The sequence below is a fragment of the Aspergillus flavus genome, chromosome 4, assembly GCF_009017415.1.
Source record: "Aspergillus flavus chromosome 4, complete sequence".
Taxonomy (NCBI): Eukaryota; Fungi; Ascomycota; class Eurotiomycetes; order Eurotiales; family Aspergillaceae; genus Aspergillus; species Aspergillus flavus.
In genome coordinates, this window is record NC_092405.1 from 113344 (window position 1) to 129181 (window position 15838).

A 15838-nucleotide genomic window follows, 5' to 3' on the forward strand; every position below is an offset into this window, starting at 1 on the left:
TCTGGCTTGAGAGGACCATGCAGCTGGATACTGGGTCTTAATTGGAGTGGGAGAATCACCATCGTCTAAGTCATCTCCCTACCACCCCAACAATGTCAAATTCATAATATAACTTGCTGATGATCCAGTGAGAAGAAATCAGATCCCATCATAGGTCATAGGGCCTTCCTACGAGAAACGGGCTATATACAGACATGCACTGTTTGTCTCGTCAAAGTAACGCATGAAACCCTGTAGCCTGGCCTCACACCATCATGAGCTGACGCCGACATCGTCGTGAGCGAGATCGGGTCCGCCGAAACATACGTGTTTGAGCCTCGAGAAGGCGCATAAAATCCAGTGGTGATGGTGGCTTCCAGGATCGCATCGGACCAACCTGCATATTTCCTCGATCCTTTCAGCCTCCAGGCGCCAACTGAAACCTCAGGTGTAGCACGTCATGGCTGAGAGGCTGCAACACTCCCTGAAATCATTCCTAGGATCTAGTTCTACGCGCCTTTTGTATTTGGAGGCTCAATAAGCTCGTTTTCAACTGGAGGGTGCTCTGCGTTAACTCCTAGAACCACCCCATTCGAGCGCTAAACAGGTCTTCATTCGTATATGCGATAGTACTCTTTACACATTATTGTGATTTTTTAGGAATTTCTAACGGCCGAATAATGGATTTCAGCTCCTCTCAAATTTGAGCGGGTAATGTAGACATGATATATATCTATACCCAATGGTTCTTCCATACCACATGTGCATATATATCTATATCTAGGAATACTTGTGCAATTTAGCCCCAAGAATTCTACAAAAAAATATACTAAATATACTAAGCAGTACAAATATTATTGGGACTTTTCATGGAATTTTTGGATATACTGTGATAGGTATTTTGGGGTCGCTGGAGTGAAGAAATGATCAAGGCATATTAGTTACTGAAGCGGGATGACAAATAACCCGGACCCTAAGCCCTGAGCCCTAGCACGAATAAATAGGCCAAACCAAAACTGGGTATTAGCTACCGCCGCTTTTTAAGTGGCTGGTGCACGTCCCCAAAAAGGGGAGCCATGTAGAGAAATGTGGATGATTTACTCCGTACTATTTCTAAGATTCTTGTAGTAGTCGGACGTCATGTAATACTGCCAACCACGGATTCCACCACAGGTACTTGATACGACGCGTTTCACTTCACAAATACAGCTCTTTTGGCAACATCAAATCAAGCTCTACGCTGTACGCGTGTGTGCTTCCATCTCGTGTTGCTCGGCAGCATGGGTCTGAACGTCAGTAACATAATGCTTGAACTTGCGAAGATTAACCTTCTTCTCAAACCTATAAGCAAGACACGGAGGTGTTAGCACGACTGAGGGAAAAGAATATCCCCGGAATGCGCGTCTACTTACATCTCATCGATCTCGGCAGGTGTCCGACGTGTAACCTCCGGGAGGATAAACCAGGCGATGATAACAGCAACCGTACCAGTTCCCGCGAAGCTATTTCATGAAGTTCATGTTAGTGGCTGATCGTGTCATTGATGAGAAAACTGTGTACGCACAAGAATCCTGTTTTGACACCCCATTTGGTGAGGGGTCCGTTGATCATCAGGGGCGTGCAGAAGCTGAACATGAGCGCGATTAAATTGGACGACGCAAGAGACAAGCCTGCCGTTTGTGCGCGCAGGCGTTGCTGGGGAATTTCTGCAGCATATGCGTAACCAATTGACGAGGCACCGGTGGTCGAGAATGTAGCGAGACAGGCGAAGAAGACCTGTGGTGCGGTATTGGTCAGGGATCCTGGCGCAGACGATAGATTTGAATGACTTACTAAAAGCGAGCTGGTAGACTTCTGAGTATAATCAAAGCAGCCGATTATTCCAAGGCATAACACTGATACAGTCGTGACCGCATATGGATAGACGGTGAGTGGTCGACGGCCAATTTGATCGGTGAGCATGGCCGTCATAATCATTGAAATAAGTTGGACACAGGACAGAATGACGGTGACCAGGAAAGGGTCTTTATTACCCGCATATTGAACTGCAAGAAAGGGTGAGCATCAGAAGGAAGAGACAGCTCAATACGAATGCGGCGAGCTTACAGAAATAGGTAGCATTAGAGTTGAACACTGCCAGCCCAACAAACTGCTGGGTCATCTTTGGCCATCCAGCAATAATGAACCGGATGAAATTGCGGCCCTGGAAAACAGCCCACATCCCTTCCTGCGAGTCTCGCTCAGCGATCCGGCGCTCCTCAACGACTGTGGCACTCATGATCTCCTGCAATTCGGACTGATGGTTAGTAAAAAGGGCGCACAAACGGTGGCATTTCACAGACAATTTGTTCGGACACATCGTAGCCCTCAACGCGGCCGTTATATCTCCTAAGCATCTTGGAGGCCTTATCAAGCTTTCCTTTACTAACAAGCCACCACGGGGTTTCGGGCATGATTATAAAGATAATAATCGTTGCTCCGACCATAGCCCACTGGAAAAGGTTCTTAGCACATCACTGCGATCTGCTGAAAGAGATTGGCTTTTACCTGTGTATAGATGGGCGTTCGAAAGTCCAGGGGATCCATCGCATGAAGTTGGTTGAGAGCCACCGAGGCGAATATTTGTCCTACCACGAACCAACTGAGCGATGCTCTGGTTAGGAGTATGTTTGACTTCAAAATTGGGGCCGGGGGGCTTACAAACTGTACGCATTAATGAAGAATCCTCTTAACTGGGTCGGAGCGATCTCTGATAGATAGACAGGCAATGTTGATTGCAGCATGCCGACTCCCATGCCAGAGAAGAGCTTCGCCACGAGCCAGTGATCCCATCGGGTAGCAAAGGACTCAATAAATATACTCTGAGAAAAAGGAGTCGTATTAGGACCATGGGAAGATTGCCGATGAATAGGGGGTTAATCGAGCAAAGCGAATATTGAGTCACGACTCACCACTACAAAGATGACCCAGATGATGTAAAATGCCAATTTTCGGCCGTATGATTCCGTCACATACTGGAGCAGCTTTATAGAAAAAGGGAAGAGGGCGTTAGCAGGTTTCTCATGAGTCAACAGGTAGATATACGTACAACTTGGCCAACCGCCTGACCAGAAGACTGAAGGCCACTCCAAGCGGAGACATACTGGCCTTCGATGACTGTTGTTCCGGGTTTGGCCATCTGTCGGATGAATCCGGTATTGGAGACAAGCCCACCATTGAGATTGATCTCTAGCATAGTGTAAATGTCCTATTAGTTGGACTTCCGCGAATCTTGGATACAATAACAGAGCCATACGGTAACCATCTAATGCGGCACTGAACGCCGCAGCCATTGCCATGATTGAGACGAGTTTATATCGCCTCACCGTCTGCCATATAGAAAGGTCGTCCTCCTTTGACCGCATTACTGGCGCACCTCCTTTGTTTATAGTAGAATGCTCATTCTCTTCGGCAGTTGGCTGTTCGAGCGCCTCAGTTTTGCTAATGCGTGGCTCGTCTGCGGTGACGGCTTGCAAGCTGTCTTGAGAGGCGTGGTGGGTAACCATAGTGATCTTTAGCCGGTATGACTCTTGACCTTAATCTTAATCTCCAAGACTGGCAGGTTTAGTTCAGAGGATATCGTTTCGGCCAAAAACCTTTTGTATATAGAGTCATAAACTCAAGAGTACTTTAGTGTTGATAGTGGATCCATGCGGAGACTCCAGAAATACCCCAGACGGAAGCATTGGTAACCTCTGTTAAGCTTCAACACCCGATCGGCTATTGACTGGGCAGGCTCGGCTTATGGATTTTAATTTGGGTTATGGAAGGGTTACCAGCTCCGGTGGAGGTGGAGTGTTTTAATTTGTGCCAGTGCTTCTGACTTCGGGATATCGCACCCCGAGTGTGTGCTCACATTGGTTGATCGACACCACAAGGCCATCCTTTACGACTAAAAGCCGAAGGTTGATTAATGAGCGGTTAAAATAGCGCAAGCCACCAGCAACGCGAGGGGATAACCGCTATTGGCTGAGGCAGCTGGCTCTAATGAACTATTGCAGATAGAAAGGTCATGGAGTTTAGAAGGGCCTTTGTAAACCGCACACAGCGATCGCTATCTAGATGCGCTCGTACCGAGTAGGACATCGCGATTTCCGATTAGAGTCAACGTGGCTCGGTGGGATCGATGTTCCAGCGAGGAAGGCTCGCAGACGTTGAGGCACATCCTACAGCAGTACCTACTGTATCTTGATCTACACATGGCCACCTTGGGTAAGATTGCTGTGATCAAGGGGGCTTTGTGGTAACACTGTAGACTACGACATTGTTATATCACACCCGCAGGCAATCCGCTACGCTGCTGAGCATATGTATATGGCAGGTGTGCTAGGTCAATTTCGCGAATCAGAGCTGATCCAGCTCCCAGAACAACCTACTACTACTGGAGGGGTCAACCTAGATCGGAGGTTTTCTCACTACATAGAACTATAGGATAAATAGAGGAAGGGAGCAAGATGCAGGTAGATGGTGGTAGTAGGAGAGAAAGGTGTTGTGGCAGAAACTTTAGCTATATCTTGAAAGGCTTTTCGTTCATTTTTAATATCTGCTGTGTATAGGCTTGATGGGTTTGTATGCGGCGTCTCTGGACAAAGGTCTGTCTCAGCGGGGCACCCGCATAGCTGGATATTTCAATAGTCACACTCCAACAGTTTAATAGAACATTGATTGACTGAAACCATTGCAGATATACAGGACAAGTAATACCTGATGATTACCATGTTTGTCATTGCTTCTAGCCACCATACATGCTGTGAAGCACAGACCTAAGAACACTGCTTCCTAGAGATAGACAAGCAAAGCTTCTGAGGCGCTGAGCGTGAATGTGGCTGACCCGGAAGACACGGTGCTTGTCTCTATGACTTCGTCACCCTGGATCACACATGTTTCGTTTGCAAAGGTTTGGCCGGCAACGGTAGGAACCTGGCCCTGGTCGACTCTAGAAGTGGAGTAGGGCGCTGTTAGCCGCTTTGCGATGACACTGGAGGAGGTCAGTCCGTTCACCGTGAAGGTCTGGGACGGGCGTGTGCCATTAGTGTAGTATTCCGAATTGTACAAAAGTATTCTGGACGGAGCGCCGTCCTGATAGATCGCGTATGCTGCGTATGGCGTTGTCTGGTCGTCTAGCGGAGCGATCTGGTCTGCATTGGCCAGAGCCATTGTCGCAAAATAGGCACCATAATAAGGTGCGCCCATATTGTAGCGACCCCACCAGCAGTATGGACCTTTCGAGTGAGCTTGCATCCAGTAAACGGGTGAGTCTAGTTACTTACAGTTGCCTATGGTGCCCTGGTGGAAGTAAAGAGCCTGAACAAGACGGAGCGCAAGTGGTTACTTTCTGCGATATAGAGTTGAGTGACTCAGGTACATACCTGCGTGCCCATAAGAAGAGTTTGCATCACGTAGTCCAGGATCCATAGACCAGCACCGTATGTCGGGCTGATCCCACCGCCCCCCTGAGTTGCTGCGGAGAACAGTTAGTAACAACAACAAGTGTGCGACGGTTGCATATACCAGAGTTGGTTTCTCCAAAAATGTGAGCTTTGCCTTTGGCAGCCGCAGCTGAAGCTTCAGAGGCAAATGGTTGGATCTGAGATGCAATGCCACTGTGGCTCATCAGACCGGCTAAATCAGCAGTGCTTGGCGACTGGGGATAATTGTGCGAGCAGTAGTCCTTGACAAGGTCGTTGGCCTCATCCTCAACAGAAGACAAGCCGGAGATACTCATGGGCGATGTGCCAAAGTAGACGCCTGCAGAGATGAGATCCGATGTGGACAGATTCTGGCAAACTGCATCCTGCCAAGCCACCTGGGATTTGTAGTCGGCTGCAGCGTCCCATGACCCGCCGTCTGCAATGGGGTCACTGTCGGTAAAGACTGAATGTGCTTCGTATCAGCAGGCGCCTGAACACCATGATGTGCATGAAAAACCCACAATTTGGTTCGTTTCCCAGCTCGATGGCATAGAGGTTCTTTATTGTATCTTTGGCCAGAGTGGCTGCAGCAATCGTGTTGGACTGATTGTTCAGACGGCGATTGAGGCCTATGATAACCTGACCGTCGTAGTCTGCAGCCAGGGATATGAATGGCGGGCCAAATGTAAGTGATGAAGGTGCATCTGCTGGATCGGATACTGTGTACGTGACTGCGCTGCTGGATGAGGCATCATATGTCGCACGGTCTCTGGAATGACATTAGCCCTGACAAGGTAGATTTAAATGGTCTCGCAGATGAAGAAGCGCACTGTGTGGTGCCACCGATTCGTATCGGTGGCCATGTCCCGGTCAGTTCCTTGAGGTTCTGAAGACAGGTTTTGGTAGCCTCGACATCATTCATATAAGCCGGAAATGTGAAAAACTCCAGACTGCGTAATCAGCACTGTACTCCCCAGGAACGGTTCTGTGATACTCACGAGAGACCCACTGGCGCCTCAGCTAGCTGAGCGCTTGCATTTGTCGGTGCTGAAGCTGGCACATTAAAGGTCAAAGCTGATGTCGGAGCAGCAGCGGCGAGGAGGCCGGCAGCAAGGTGAAGGAGAGCCATTATGAGAAGTGAACCAGTCGTGACTTCACCGGAAGGATAAGACGACACAAGATATGTCGCCCATGGGGAGGGTTGTTACATTATATCTACCGGTTTGGTACTTGTTACTCTACATATTCTGACAGCCTCGGCGGAACATCTCAGGAACAGAATGGATCCTGGACGCCAGATGTTTCCGTACAATATCTGCGAGGGCTTACCTCCACCGGAGAGCAGTCGACGAGGGCCCACTTCCCCCAAAGTCATGGTGAAGTGAGCGTCTGGAGAGGGGAGGAGAGTGTAGATCATATGCGGGGTACAGATAAATTGTCTTAGTCGTCGGGACATGCTTTCCCGAGGTCTGAGCAGCAGGATGATATGCTAGCAATCCCTACTGCGATGCTCAATCGTTCCTGTCGGGTTTTTGCCTGATTTAGGCCGAACCCTCATGGGCTAACCGTATTGGGAGAGAATTATCACGTGTACTGCGTCGTTCCACATGCCTAAAATGGTATAGTCCACCTAGGATGTTGCTATTCGGATGAACTTCGAGTTCTCTAGTGACGCTCCTCCTCAATTACACTAGATAGGAGATTCTACGCCTGGTAAACTAAACGAATCTGCAGGGTATCGGTTAAACAATGGTGAGGCTATTGTCATTTGTCTATAATGTGCCGGCCAAAAATTGTGCTTCCCCCTCCCCAAAGCTCCAATCCGCCTTTGAATTTTCGGCACAGCTTATAATCAGATCTTCTCCAGGCAGTCCACAGCTCTCAAATAATCGCTCCTGAAGTGCTCGATACGTAGCGAGCTTCTGCTCAGCGCTACGTCCTTGCTGCAGGATCTGTATGATAACCAATTTGTTGCTTCTCTCCATTCCCAGATTCGTGTCTTCACAGATCAGCTCATAGGGTTCGTGCTGGGTGATAATCTAAAGACCAGATACTATTAGAGCACGGTGTGGATGCCGTTTGCACGTATAATACTTACCTGGTAGCGATCCCGTTCCGGTGCATGGAAGTGCTTCCGCATAACTTCTTGAACCACATTGGCCAGCTTTCTTATCTCATCGGGGGACCTTACCCCTTTGACTAGGTCAATCCTCACAAGGGGCATTGTCTCTTCGAGATATGTGGGAGAACGAAAGGCGAGGTGTATTGGGTTCCTGAAAAGGGAAAGCGAAAACAAGATCAATTAAGATCTTATGTTGAGACAGCACTATTAAGCACCTATCTAATAATCCCAAAGGAGATGCTTAAAAGGAATCAGTTGTATCTATCCAGGTTTGTCGAGCATATAGCGATAAATACATTCCCCTTGGACTGAGGTTTCTGATATTTGCAGCGATCATGGTTACCTGCTTTTGGTGTTGAGGCTTGCTCCGCAATATCCGCGGCGATATCTGGGTCTTCGCGCCATCTTTACATCATTAGCATTTAGGTGCGTAAGAAAAGAGAAAGAAAAAGAAATGACGAGATTCTCTGCCCCATAATTCCTAGAATCTAGAATTTCGTTGCCCCGTACTGTTGTATTTTTCTGGATTATCCTTAAAGCTCGGCTAGCCGATAGGTGTTTGTGAGGTCATCTAAAGGTAATGGTGCTCTTGCAGTTGACTACTAGTAAAGCTTGGTAATGCTCAAGGAACAGTTCTTCTTTTGTACCTATATTTTGTTCCATAACGTCACCCGTGGCTGATACACTGCTTCTCAGCCACGACGAGCCCAGGCGTAGATTCCTCGAGCTGTATGAGCTAATTGTACATCTGTTATAGACTGCCTTTCTAACTGTACGGTGGCTACACTTAGTTCTATATTTTCGGGGACAGTGGTATGAACCTGATCCCCGCGGTGCAGATATGAAGCTTACTGTGTCGGAGTTGAGGATTCTGTGTAGCTCCTGCTTTATCTCCCCGGGATGTACAGATTTGAAGACAACAGTCACCCCCTTACTCAATTCTGGCCGCAGCAAGTTGATACGTTACCAAGGATTGCAACGGAATGCAAAAGGTGCGAATCACATAACAAGCTAGACGAGAAGCTAAGACCTACATGCAAGTGTAGGAGCCAAGACAAATTGTATTATGCATATTTTAGTATGTCCCAAGCACTCCTGAGCGTTCGGTTGTAAGAAGGATATCACTAAAACGTATAATATCTTCATCAGTAGTTAAAAAGTGGCTCTATGTATGATAATCATCGTCTATGCAGGTTGTACTGGTCTTTAATATAGGTAAACAAGTTTTGGAACTGTCTAAGTACGAAGCGTAGTGCATCGTCTTGCCATCACACACTTAGCTCCTCGCACACAAAGTCTTTACGACCTTTGCACCAAGGCATCCTGATCTCTAAACCTCTGCGAGAACTTGGCCAAATCGCTACCCTTCAACAGACCTCTTGCCTTGGAAGCCTCTGCCAGGGCCTCTGCCTTGGACAACTTGCCCGAACCGCCACCAACACCCGCAATCAAACCCAACACCGCGAACGGTGCAGACGACGGATCCTCAATGATATCCGCCCCCGTCAGTGCCCCATTCCCCGCTTCGCCGATGAGAAGCGCAATACGAGCGACTGATGCCGCGCTCCCGATCAGGGGTCCGAGAGCCTCGCCGACAAAGGGGATGACCATGAAGACGATAGTGAGGATCTTGAAGATGAGGTCCTTCTTCGCTTGTTCCTTGGCATCTTCGCCGATTTCCTTAATGTCCTTCATGCTGTTGATCGCCTCAGTGAGTTGTAATATGGGCATGGAGTAGGCGACTACTGCGTCGGTGGCCGAAGTATCATTTGGCCCGTCATCGTAGAAGGACAAGCCCACGCTGAGGTACGAGGAAAGAAGCGAGGTTCGCAGAGCCGTGACATTGCCTATGGACGCTTCTATGAGCTTCTTAGGATTGCCAACGTGGATCTTGTCATCAGAGCCCTTCTGAGGGTAATTCAGCTTTTTTTGGAAAAGCTTTCGGCAGGGTAAACCACCGGTGCCTGGTCGTGGATCGCCAGGATCCGCGCATGTATAATCTGAAGTCTCACCAAACGCCACCCAAGACTCATCGATGCCCGTCTCGGCCGCGAGCGCGTCAAAGAAGCCTTTCTTGTCGACGAGATCGTAGCGAATGCTCCAGCCCGCGTTCACATCCCAGATGTGAGGCATGCCAAGGCAGGAATCCTTCTTTTCCTTGCCGTCGGTATATGCCCAGTAGCAATCAAAATACTTGAGGCCTTTGCCATCGCCTAACTTCATGAAGCTGTCAATGCGCGGCTGGATCTGCTCCTTGGTCCACTTCTCATACCAGCCGAACTTGTCGTCGTAGCCTTCCGAGTTGGCTTGGAACAGAGATAAACTGTCAAGGAGCTGCGAGTATAGAATGTCCAGCGCAAAGAGGTGGACACAACCTGAGTCTAGAGAGTCTGCTATATCAGCGAGACCCTCCAGGGTGCCAGGGTTCTTGTCGGACGGGCAGGTGAGTATCTCGTCGCTGGTTTCATCATCGGTACCATCGTCATCGTCGTCGTCATCGCCGTTTTCATTGTTAGAGTAATTTTGGAGGTCAATGGCCCAGTCACTCGTACCACCAAAGTTGAGGCCCTTGATCCAGTTTATTCGGTTGGTCTTGAGATCGCCGTCCATGTAGGCCGCCCAATCCACGGCTCCGGGATTACCGTACATGAGAATATTGGAGTCGGAATCTTTGTCGATGTACGACTTCACGATGGGGTAGTTGCCGGGGTTCTTGATGATATCGTTAAGCTCGGCATTGGAAATGTAGCCACCAGTTGTCGTACAGGGTCCAGCATAGGCCATGGAGTGACGTTTATCTCCAGCAAAAGTGCAGAAGGGACCAGAGCAGGACGCGTCATTCATGCGGAAGCTTCTGGCGTAACTGGTAATACCAATAACTAGCTGTCGGGCTTCCACGCCAGCTTTGGTGATCATGACCATGGCATCGTGCGTCTCGGTCTTGTTGATGTGTGATCGAAGACAGTTTCCAGCTGGGCAGCCAGGCATGGACGATTTGTTGTCGACATCTGCATCCAGAGTCATGGTCAGTACAGCGTTCTAAGCAGTTCTTATCTCACGGTTTGCGTTACTCACCCCATTGGCCGTGCAAGTCGTATGTCATGTAAATGAAATAATCGACATATTTTGCAATGTCTTTGACAGGATACTGCTTTAGGTACCAATAAGAAGCCGGCACCGCAAGGGAAAGCGATTTCTCGCTGGGCAACTTGCTTCGGAGCAGCTGCAGGAACGCAAGGTAGTTGTCTCCTTCCTCAGGGCTTCCGGGAGTGATATCCGGAATATCAGGTGCGCCAGGATACTCCCAGTCAAAGTCGAAGCCATCCAAGTTTTTGCGGTTCATGAAGCTCACCAGGTTATTGACAAATGTTTCGCGATGCTCTTTCTTGGTAGCATCTCTGAAGCGCTGGAATATTCCTGCCTCCGTGGAAAACGCCCATCCGCCAAAGGTAAGAATCTTTTTAAAGCCACTCATCTTGACGAATTTGCTGAATTCGTACTCAACGTCTGAGATGTCCACGTCGAAACTGGACGTGACGGCGGCAAATGCAAAGTGGATGTGCGAGTACTTGTTGGCCGGGATCTCCTTGACACTCATTCGTAGACACAATCTTGACTGATCAAGCGCCTCGAAATAACCGATGGTCTTTAACTGATCGGGTGCCTTGCCGTTGTTAACAATCTCCATCCCGCAGTTGGAAATACAGCCGTTCGTTCCTGGTTTTGCGGTGCCGGGAGCGCCAGTATCCGCGGGTGACTTGGTACAGAAGTCGACCGTTGTTCCACAAAATCCCCAGGCATCGCAACATGCATTCAGTGGACATGGATTAAGATCAGCCAGCGCTGCTCCGTTAGAAGGCTTCTCGGTACCCGGTACCTGTGGACCGCAGGTGGCTCCCTGGATGCGCCAAGGTTGGCGTTGTCTGCGACTTCAAGGCGTTCATGAAGGAAATCAGCGTAATCAAGAAAGTATGGGAGCGCGACGCAAACGGCGATATAATCCGGCCTTACAACATTGTCGATGACCCTAATTGGGACAAGGTCAACTGGGCGCAGGTCGGCGAGGGTGCGAACCTCGAGACAGTCGGAACTGAGTTTGACAAGGTCGGTTTCAAGGGACGCATGGAAAATGCGAGGATTTTCAAGAATTGGAGTCAGAAGGATAGCTTCGAAACTGTTATAAGTGAAGCGGAGGATATTGCCACCAAGGCAATTGCTAAGCTCAAGGCCGATGGCAGGGAGCCTGCCGATGACCGTTTCAACAAAATGACAGCTGCGCTCAAGACTCATGGCGACGCCCGGCGTTACGATCAGGCACAGAAAATCGCCAAAAAATTTGAAAAGGAGATGAGCGACGGGGGGTTCAGTGCCGCGTACACTGATCCTATAGAGAGGCCCCCAGTCCCAGCTTACAGGAAGATTGATGCGGACCAGACCATCCGCGATAACACGGGCAGGATGGGTTTTGACAAGGTGGAGCAGAAAGTCAGAGACTATGTCACGAACTTCAATAGCGCTGGCCAGTCACTGAGCCATTTTGAGGCTATCGTCAAGACACAGGATATGCATGATCACCTTGCCGAGGCTTGTAGAAATGTATGATATCTTGTGTGGTTATGTACAAGACAATTCTCTATTGCTATATACAACGTTTGTACTTCTACCAGTAGCTTTTAGGTGGCGGTTTTTTATAACACTCATTGGCACAATGTCGCACCATAATCCACGGTCGTAGCTTGGGCATACTCTGTCTAGCTTCCTTGACCCATGGATGATTCTCATTAGGCGAATACTGAGACAAGTCGATGCGCGGGCGCGCTTCCTCCGGGAGGTAAGGTACCCAAGCGGAGCCAGGGTTTGTCCCAAGAATGCCATTTTTCCTTCGTGCGTAATCCCACATTGACGCAAGGATGATCCATTCAGCTTTGCTTTTCCATGTTCCCACGGCCGCTCGGAATCGAGCATTTGTTAATAATTCGAAGAGTGCTTGCACGGCCGGTTCCTTTTCCAATGCGTGCTCCCTGAATAATGCTTGAAATTGCCTCAATCGAGCTTCGTCATCAACATCAACCATCTGAACAGGCGCATCACCTAACAACCCAAACAAGCCAGACCTCAGAGCCGCTTCCCTAGTGATATGTAGAGAAACTGCCGCCATGGCTACGTCGTACCACCTGTGGAATTCTGCGAGAGCCGCAATGTCGCTCGCTTCTTCAATGCTGAGAGGGTCATACATGCCATCATGACGACGAGACCACGAGGCGGAGAATGGTTCATCGTTATCAGCGCCATCAGCGCCATCAGCGCCATCAGCACCCTCCAGCAGCCCCTTCAAATCAAAGTAGTAAATGATCTCTGCCACGATAGAAGGTTGCATCCCAAGCTCCTCTGCCTGCAACGAGTACCAGCCGATCGGACTGTAAAGTCCAACAAGCGGTCCTAAGACATCATAGCTCATTCGTGTCCAGTTGAGATGCAGCACATCCCGACGCGGCTGCACCCATATCAACTGTTTGCTAGTTGTCTCCTGTCCTTGCACCCAACGTCCCTCTTCTAGCGCGACTTGCCGAGACTCGCTGTTGACAAATGCGATAACTGGCAGCTGAGCGTTTTGGTGTGTTGTATACTCGGGCAAGCAGGCTTGACGGGATTCTTCGCCATCGAGAAGAAAGGCGGGGATGTCTAGTTCTGCTATACGATACGGGAGGCAATGCTCCCAGATAAGACGGCGTAGTTCTAGAGGCAGCCGCGTGAAATAGTGGAATGAGTTGTCGCTCATCTTGTACTTCAATATATGTGTTACTATGAAGTGAGAGGTATGTAGCAAGTAATAGAGTAGAAAACTGGAAAGATGGCCGTAGATATATTAATTTATCGGCCCTAGTGGTCGGGCCGATGCTTGCCCGATGCCCGGGAGTGGCATGTGAGTCAAGTTCAACAGCAGGGTTTTACAATCTGAAAATGCCTATTCTTCATAATTTGGCAGGTACGAATGACTTCTGGAGGATGCCCATCGCATCCTGCCTGATCTTCGTAACGATATGTGCTGCTGGCATCACGGCTCGTATAAGGCCTACCCCGGTTCCTGCATAGGTTGTCATTCGGCCTTGCGGTCCCCAGCCATTATCCCCCTTGAGCTTCTCTTCCTCGTACAGACGTCGATTCTCCTCCTCAGTGACCTCCTGGTTCACAATGTCCTCATACGATCGATTGATTAGACCGCGTCCATCATACTTTGTTGGCCAGCCATAGATCCCACGGACTTTATCATAGACCGTCGACCGTACTGTACTCACACCACCGTCCGAGGCTCGAAGAATCTCATTTTGATAGCCTTTCGCAATTTGTGCCTCCGGGGAGGCTAGAAACCGAGTCCCCATAGCACATCCGTCCGCGCCCAAAATTATCGTGGCAGCCAACCCTCGACCGTCACTGATGCCGCCCGCTGCAACAACAAACGGTTTTCCAATGGTCTGCGTCGAACTGGGCTCTCTTGACTTTAAATGATCTAAGACCTCGGGAAGAAGGGTGACAATACTGGCAGACCGAGCAAGTCCATGACCACCAGCATCACATCCTTGGACGACAAGGACATCCGGCTGCAATTTCTCTGTAGACTCTATTGCATCTTCCAAACAACAGAGTTGCACCCAGATCTTCACGTTGTATGGGACTTCGGACCGAATGGCCCGGGTCCAAGGTAAGAGGTCGTCCACGCCGGTCTTCGGTGCAAAGAGCCAAATTGCGCAGGGACGGTACTTCTGGATCAAGGGCAGCGCGATTTCCAGTGATGCGCCCCAGTTTAAGAAGCCCACCCCGACGGGGAGAATCGGTGCGTCACCCTGACTCTGTTGAAGATGATAATCGTGGAAGTTGGCCTCGTTGACAAGATCTTGTGCTTCGATGAGTTGTTGTTCCAACCCGGAAAGGTCGTATCCGCCGGCTATGAATCCAATGCCCCCGGCGGAGGAGACCGCGACTGCAAGCTTTGCAGTCGCGATATTGAGCATGGGCGCTGACGCAACAAGTGGACATGCGATCCACGGATAGTCTTTTTCGAGACGAGAGAAGTGTGCAATCGTCATTTCGTTCGAGTCTGTCTTTTGGTATTCGCTTTAAGGGGAATCCAGCTCCTGAATCTCGAGGAGATATATATACTTGTCATATATTCTTGGCAAGTGGAGGAGTTACCTGAGGCCCAAGCTAGGGATGTGATTAGAACAAAGCGACAGGCAATGAGATATGCATAAGGACCCCAGAAAGCGCTATCATCTAACAAAGGGGGACGTGGCGCGGTCACGCGGCTGGCGAGGGCCCAAAGCGTCAAGCATGCCCTATCTCAACCCGCATTCATCCTCGTGGCAGGGATCAGGCCCAGGGATCATGGCCGCAACAAGGCGGGGATAATGAGTAACAAACGAATAGACTGGGCTTCATATTACTAACCCAACCGCAATGGTACGTAACCTATGGCATATCTTATCTTGAATCCCTTTGTTATCTCCCTTTTAGTCCATTTGGCGACAGGCAATGATGGTTGGCTGCGTATCCACAGATACTACCACGATAACGCAATGATAATTTGCTGGTTTCCTGGTTGGACATCGTGCAGGATGACCGGTGGAGACCTGAGCCAGGTTCATAGTTGGACGTTACTTTGGACGTTGCTTTGCGCTCTCCACGTTTCTCCGCCATGCGGCATGATGTTAGACAAAGGATATATTTTGAGTTCAACATAACCCTATCTGTAGTTCCGCAATATCCGAAATCGCTTTGAACCTAAACCATCTACAGGAAATCGTAGGCCATCTCGAAGACATTTCTGGGCTTCCGTGATTTGCTGACCTCGAAGCTAAGATTGATGGGCCTGTCATCTGTTCCACTGGGGAGACTGGAGTCCCGTCAAGATGAGAACGAGAGCAATGCAAAAGCGTACACAGCTAAAGCTTTGAGCTATTCGATTGCGACCTTGCGATATATCCCCTCAGCGGCACATAGTATATCTACCGAACGATGCAGCTAAATGACAGTGCTCTGCCATGGCCGGACGAGTGATTTCGTGTGCAATAGTTCCACATCCACAAATTCGGCAGGTATATCAACTGGACCAATACTTTAGGCTATTATTGGTCGTATCCTATGCCATAGCACGCATTTTGAAATTCCTGCTAGAAGGGGATTGCTCATCGATAAACGGCTAGTCAACCCTTGACGCCGTACGCTCAGAGTTCCGGTTTATCTGTGCAGTTTCCGAGTCAGGGCATCTTGTAGGGACCTGCCACTGCCG

At 49.3% G+C, this 15838-nt stretch overlaps 7 protein-coding genes across 7 annotated transcripts; 1 reads left to right on the top strand and 6 right to left on the bottom strand.

Annotated features, from left to right (window-relative positions):
• Positions 1-694: 694 nt before the first annotated feature.
• Positions 695-3524, bottom strand: F9C07_2221281 (hexose transporter; the record flags this gene model as incomplete). The annotated part of the gene is made up of 11 exons (XM_041291678.2): positions 695-1320; positions 1392-1481; positions 1544-1755; positions 1813-2024; positions 2086-2263; positions 2322-2471; positions 2527-2620; positions 2680-2840; positions 2931-3002; positions 3068-3207; positions 3275-3524. 11 exons carry the CDS (start codon positions 3522-3524, stop codon positions 1215-1217), a joined length of 1665 nt encoding a protein of 554 aa, XP_041145533.1. The 3' UTR covers positions 695-1214.
• A 988-nt stretch (positions 3525-4512) lies between these two features.
• Positions 4513-7108, bottom strand: F9C07_2154790 (uncharacterized protein). Its single transcript, XM_041291679.2, has 8 exons — positions 6759-7108; positions 6428-6644; positions 6260-6379; positions 5951-6198; positions 5530-5892; positions 5388-5479; positions 5289-5322; positions 4513-5240 (listed from the first exon to the last, which is right to left on the bottom strand). The coding sequence occupies exons 2-8, from the start codon at positions 6556-6558 to the stop codon at positions 4798-4800; spliced, it is 1431 nt and encodes a 476-aa protein (XP_041145534.1). The 5' UTR covers positions 6559-6644; positions 6759-7108; the 3' UTR covers positions 4513-4797.
• Positions 7109-7892, bottom strand: F9C07_2282885 (Tautomerase/MIF superfamily). Its single transcript, XM_041285726.2, has 2 exons — positions 7528-7892; positions 7109-7468 (listed from the first exon to the last, which is right to left on the bottom strand). The coding sequence occupies exons 1-2, from the start codon at positions 7651-7653 to the stop codon at positions 7202-7204; spliced, it is 393 nt and encodes a 130-aa protein (XP_041145535.1). The 5' UTR covers positions 7654-7892; the 3' UTR covers positions 7109-7201.
• Positions 7893-11239, bottom strand: F9C07_2282886 (glycoside hydrolase superfamily; the record flags this gene model as incomplete). The annotated part of the gene is made up of 2 exons (XM_041291680.2): positions 7893-10559; positions 10627-11239. The coding sequence occupies 2 exons, from the start codon at positions 11237-11239 to the stop codon at positions 8851-8853; spliced, it is 2322 nt and encodes a 773-aa protein (XP_041145536.1). The 3' UTR covers positions 7893-8850.
• Positions 11240-11493: 254 nt separating this feature from the next.
• On the top strand, positions 11494-12153 carry F9C07_3214 (uncharacterized protein; the record flags this gene model as incomplete). The annotated part of the gene is made up of 1 exon (XM_041285719.1): positions 11494-12153. The coding sequence occupies one exon, from the start codon at positions 11494-11496 to the stop codon at positions 12151-12153; it is 660 nt and encodes a 219-aa protein (XP_041145537.1).
• Positions 12154-12182: 29 nt separating this feature from the next.
• On the bottom strand, positions 12183-13376 carry F9C07_1486849 (uncharacterized protein). The gene has a single exon (XM_041285727.2). It carries the CDS (start codon positions 13328-13330, stop codon positions 12212-12214), a length of 1119 nt encoding a protein of 372 aa, XP_041145538.1. The 5' UTR covers positions 13331-13376; the 3' UTR covers positions 12183-12211.
• Position 13377: 1 nt separating this feature from the next.
• F9C07_1487311 (oxidoreductase) lies at positions 13378-15623 on the bottom strand. Its single transcript, XM_041285728.2, has 2 exons — positions 15244-15623; positions 13378-14940 (listed from the first exon to the last, which is right to left on the bottom strand). Exon 2 carries the CDS (start codon positions 14634-14636, stop codon positions 13524-13526), a length of 1113 nt encoding a protein of 370 aa, XP_041145539.1. The 5' UTR covers positions 14637-14940; positions 15244-15623; the 3' UTR covers positions 13378-13523.
• Positions 15624-15838: the final 215 nt, after the last annotated feature.

Excerpts from the sequence above, each read along its gene's own strand:
- F9C07_2154790 (XM_041291679.2), bottom strand. The coding sequence starts at position 6,558 with ATGGCTCTCCTTCACCTTGCTGCCGGCCTCCTCGCCGCTGCTGCTCCG. Across the intron at positions 5,480-5,529 it reads TTTTGGAGAAACCAACTCTG|CAACTCAGGGGGGCGGTGGG; the intron begins GTATATGCAACC and ends TGTTCTCCGCAG. Across the intron at positions 5,241-5,288 it reads CCAGGGCACCATAGGCAACT|GTCCATACTGCTGGTGGGGT; the intron begins GTAAGTAACTAG and ends CTCACTCGAAAG.
- F9C07_2282885 (XM_041285726.2), bottom strand. The coding sequence starts at position 7,653 with ATGCCCCTTGTGAGGATTGACCTAGTCAAAGGGGTAAGGTCCCCCGAT. Across the intron at positions 7,469-7,527 it reads CGGAACGGGATCGCTACCAG|ATTATCACCCAGCACGAACC; the intron begins GTAAGTATTATA and ends TCTGGTCTTTAG.
- F9C07_1486849 (XM_041285727.2), bottom strand. The coding sequence starts at position 13,330 with ATGAGCGACAACTCATTCCACTATTTCACGCGGCTGCCTCTAGAACTA.
- F9C07_1487311 (XM_041285728.2), bottom strand. The coding sequence starts at position 14,636 with ATGACGATTGCACACTTCTCTCGTCTCGAAAAAGACTATCCGTGGATC.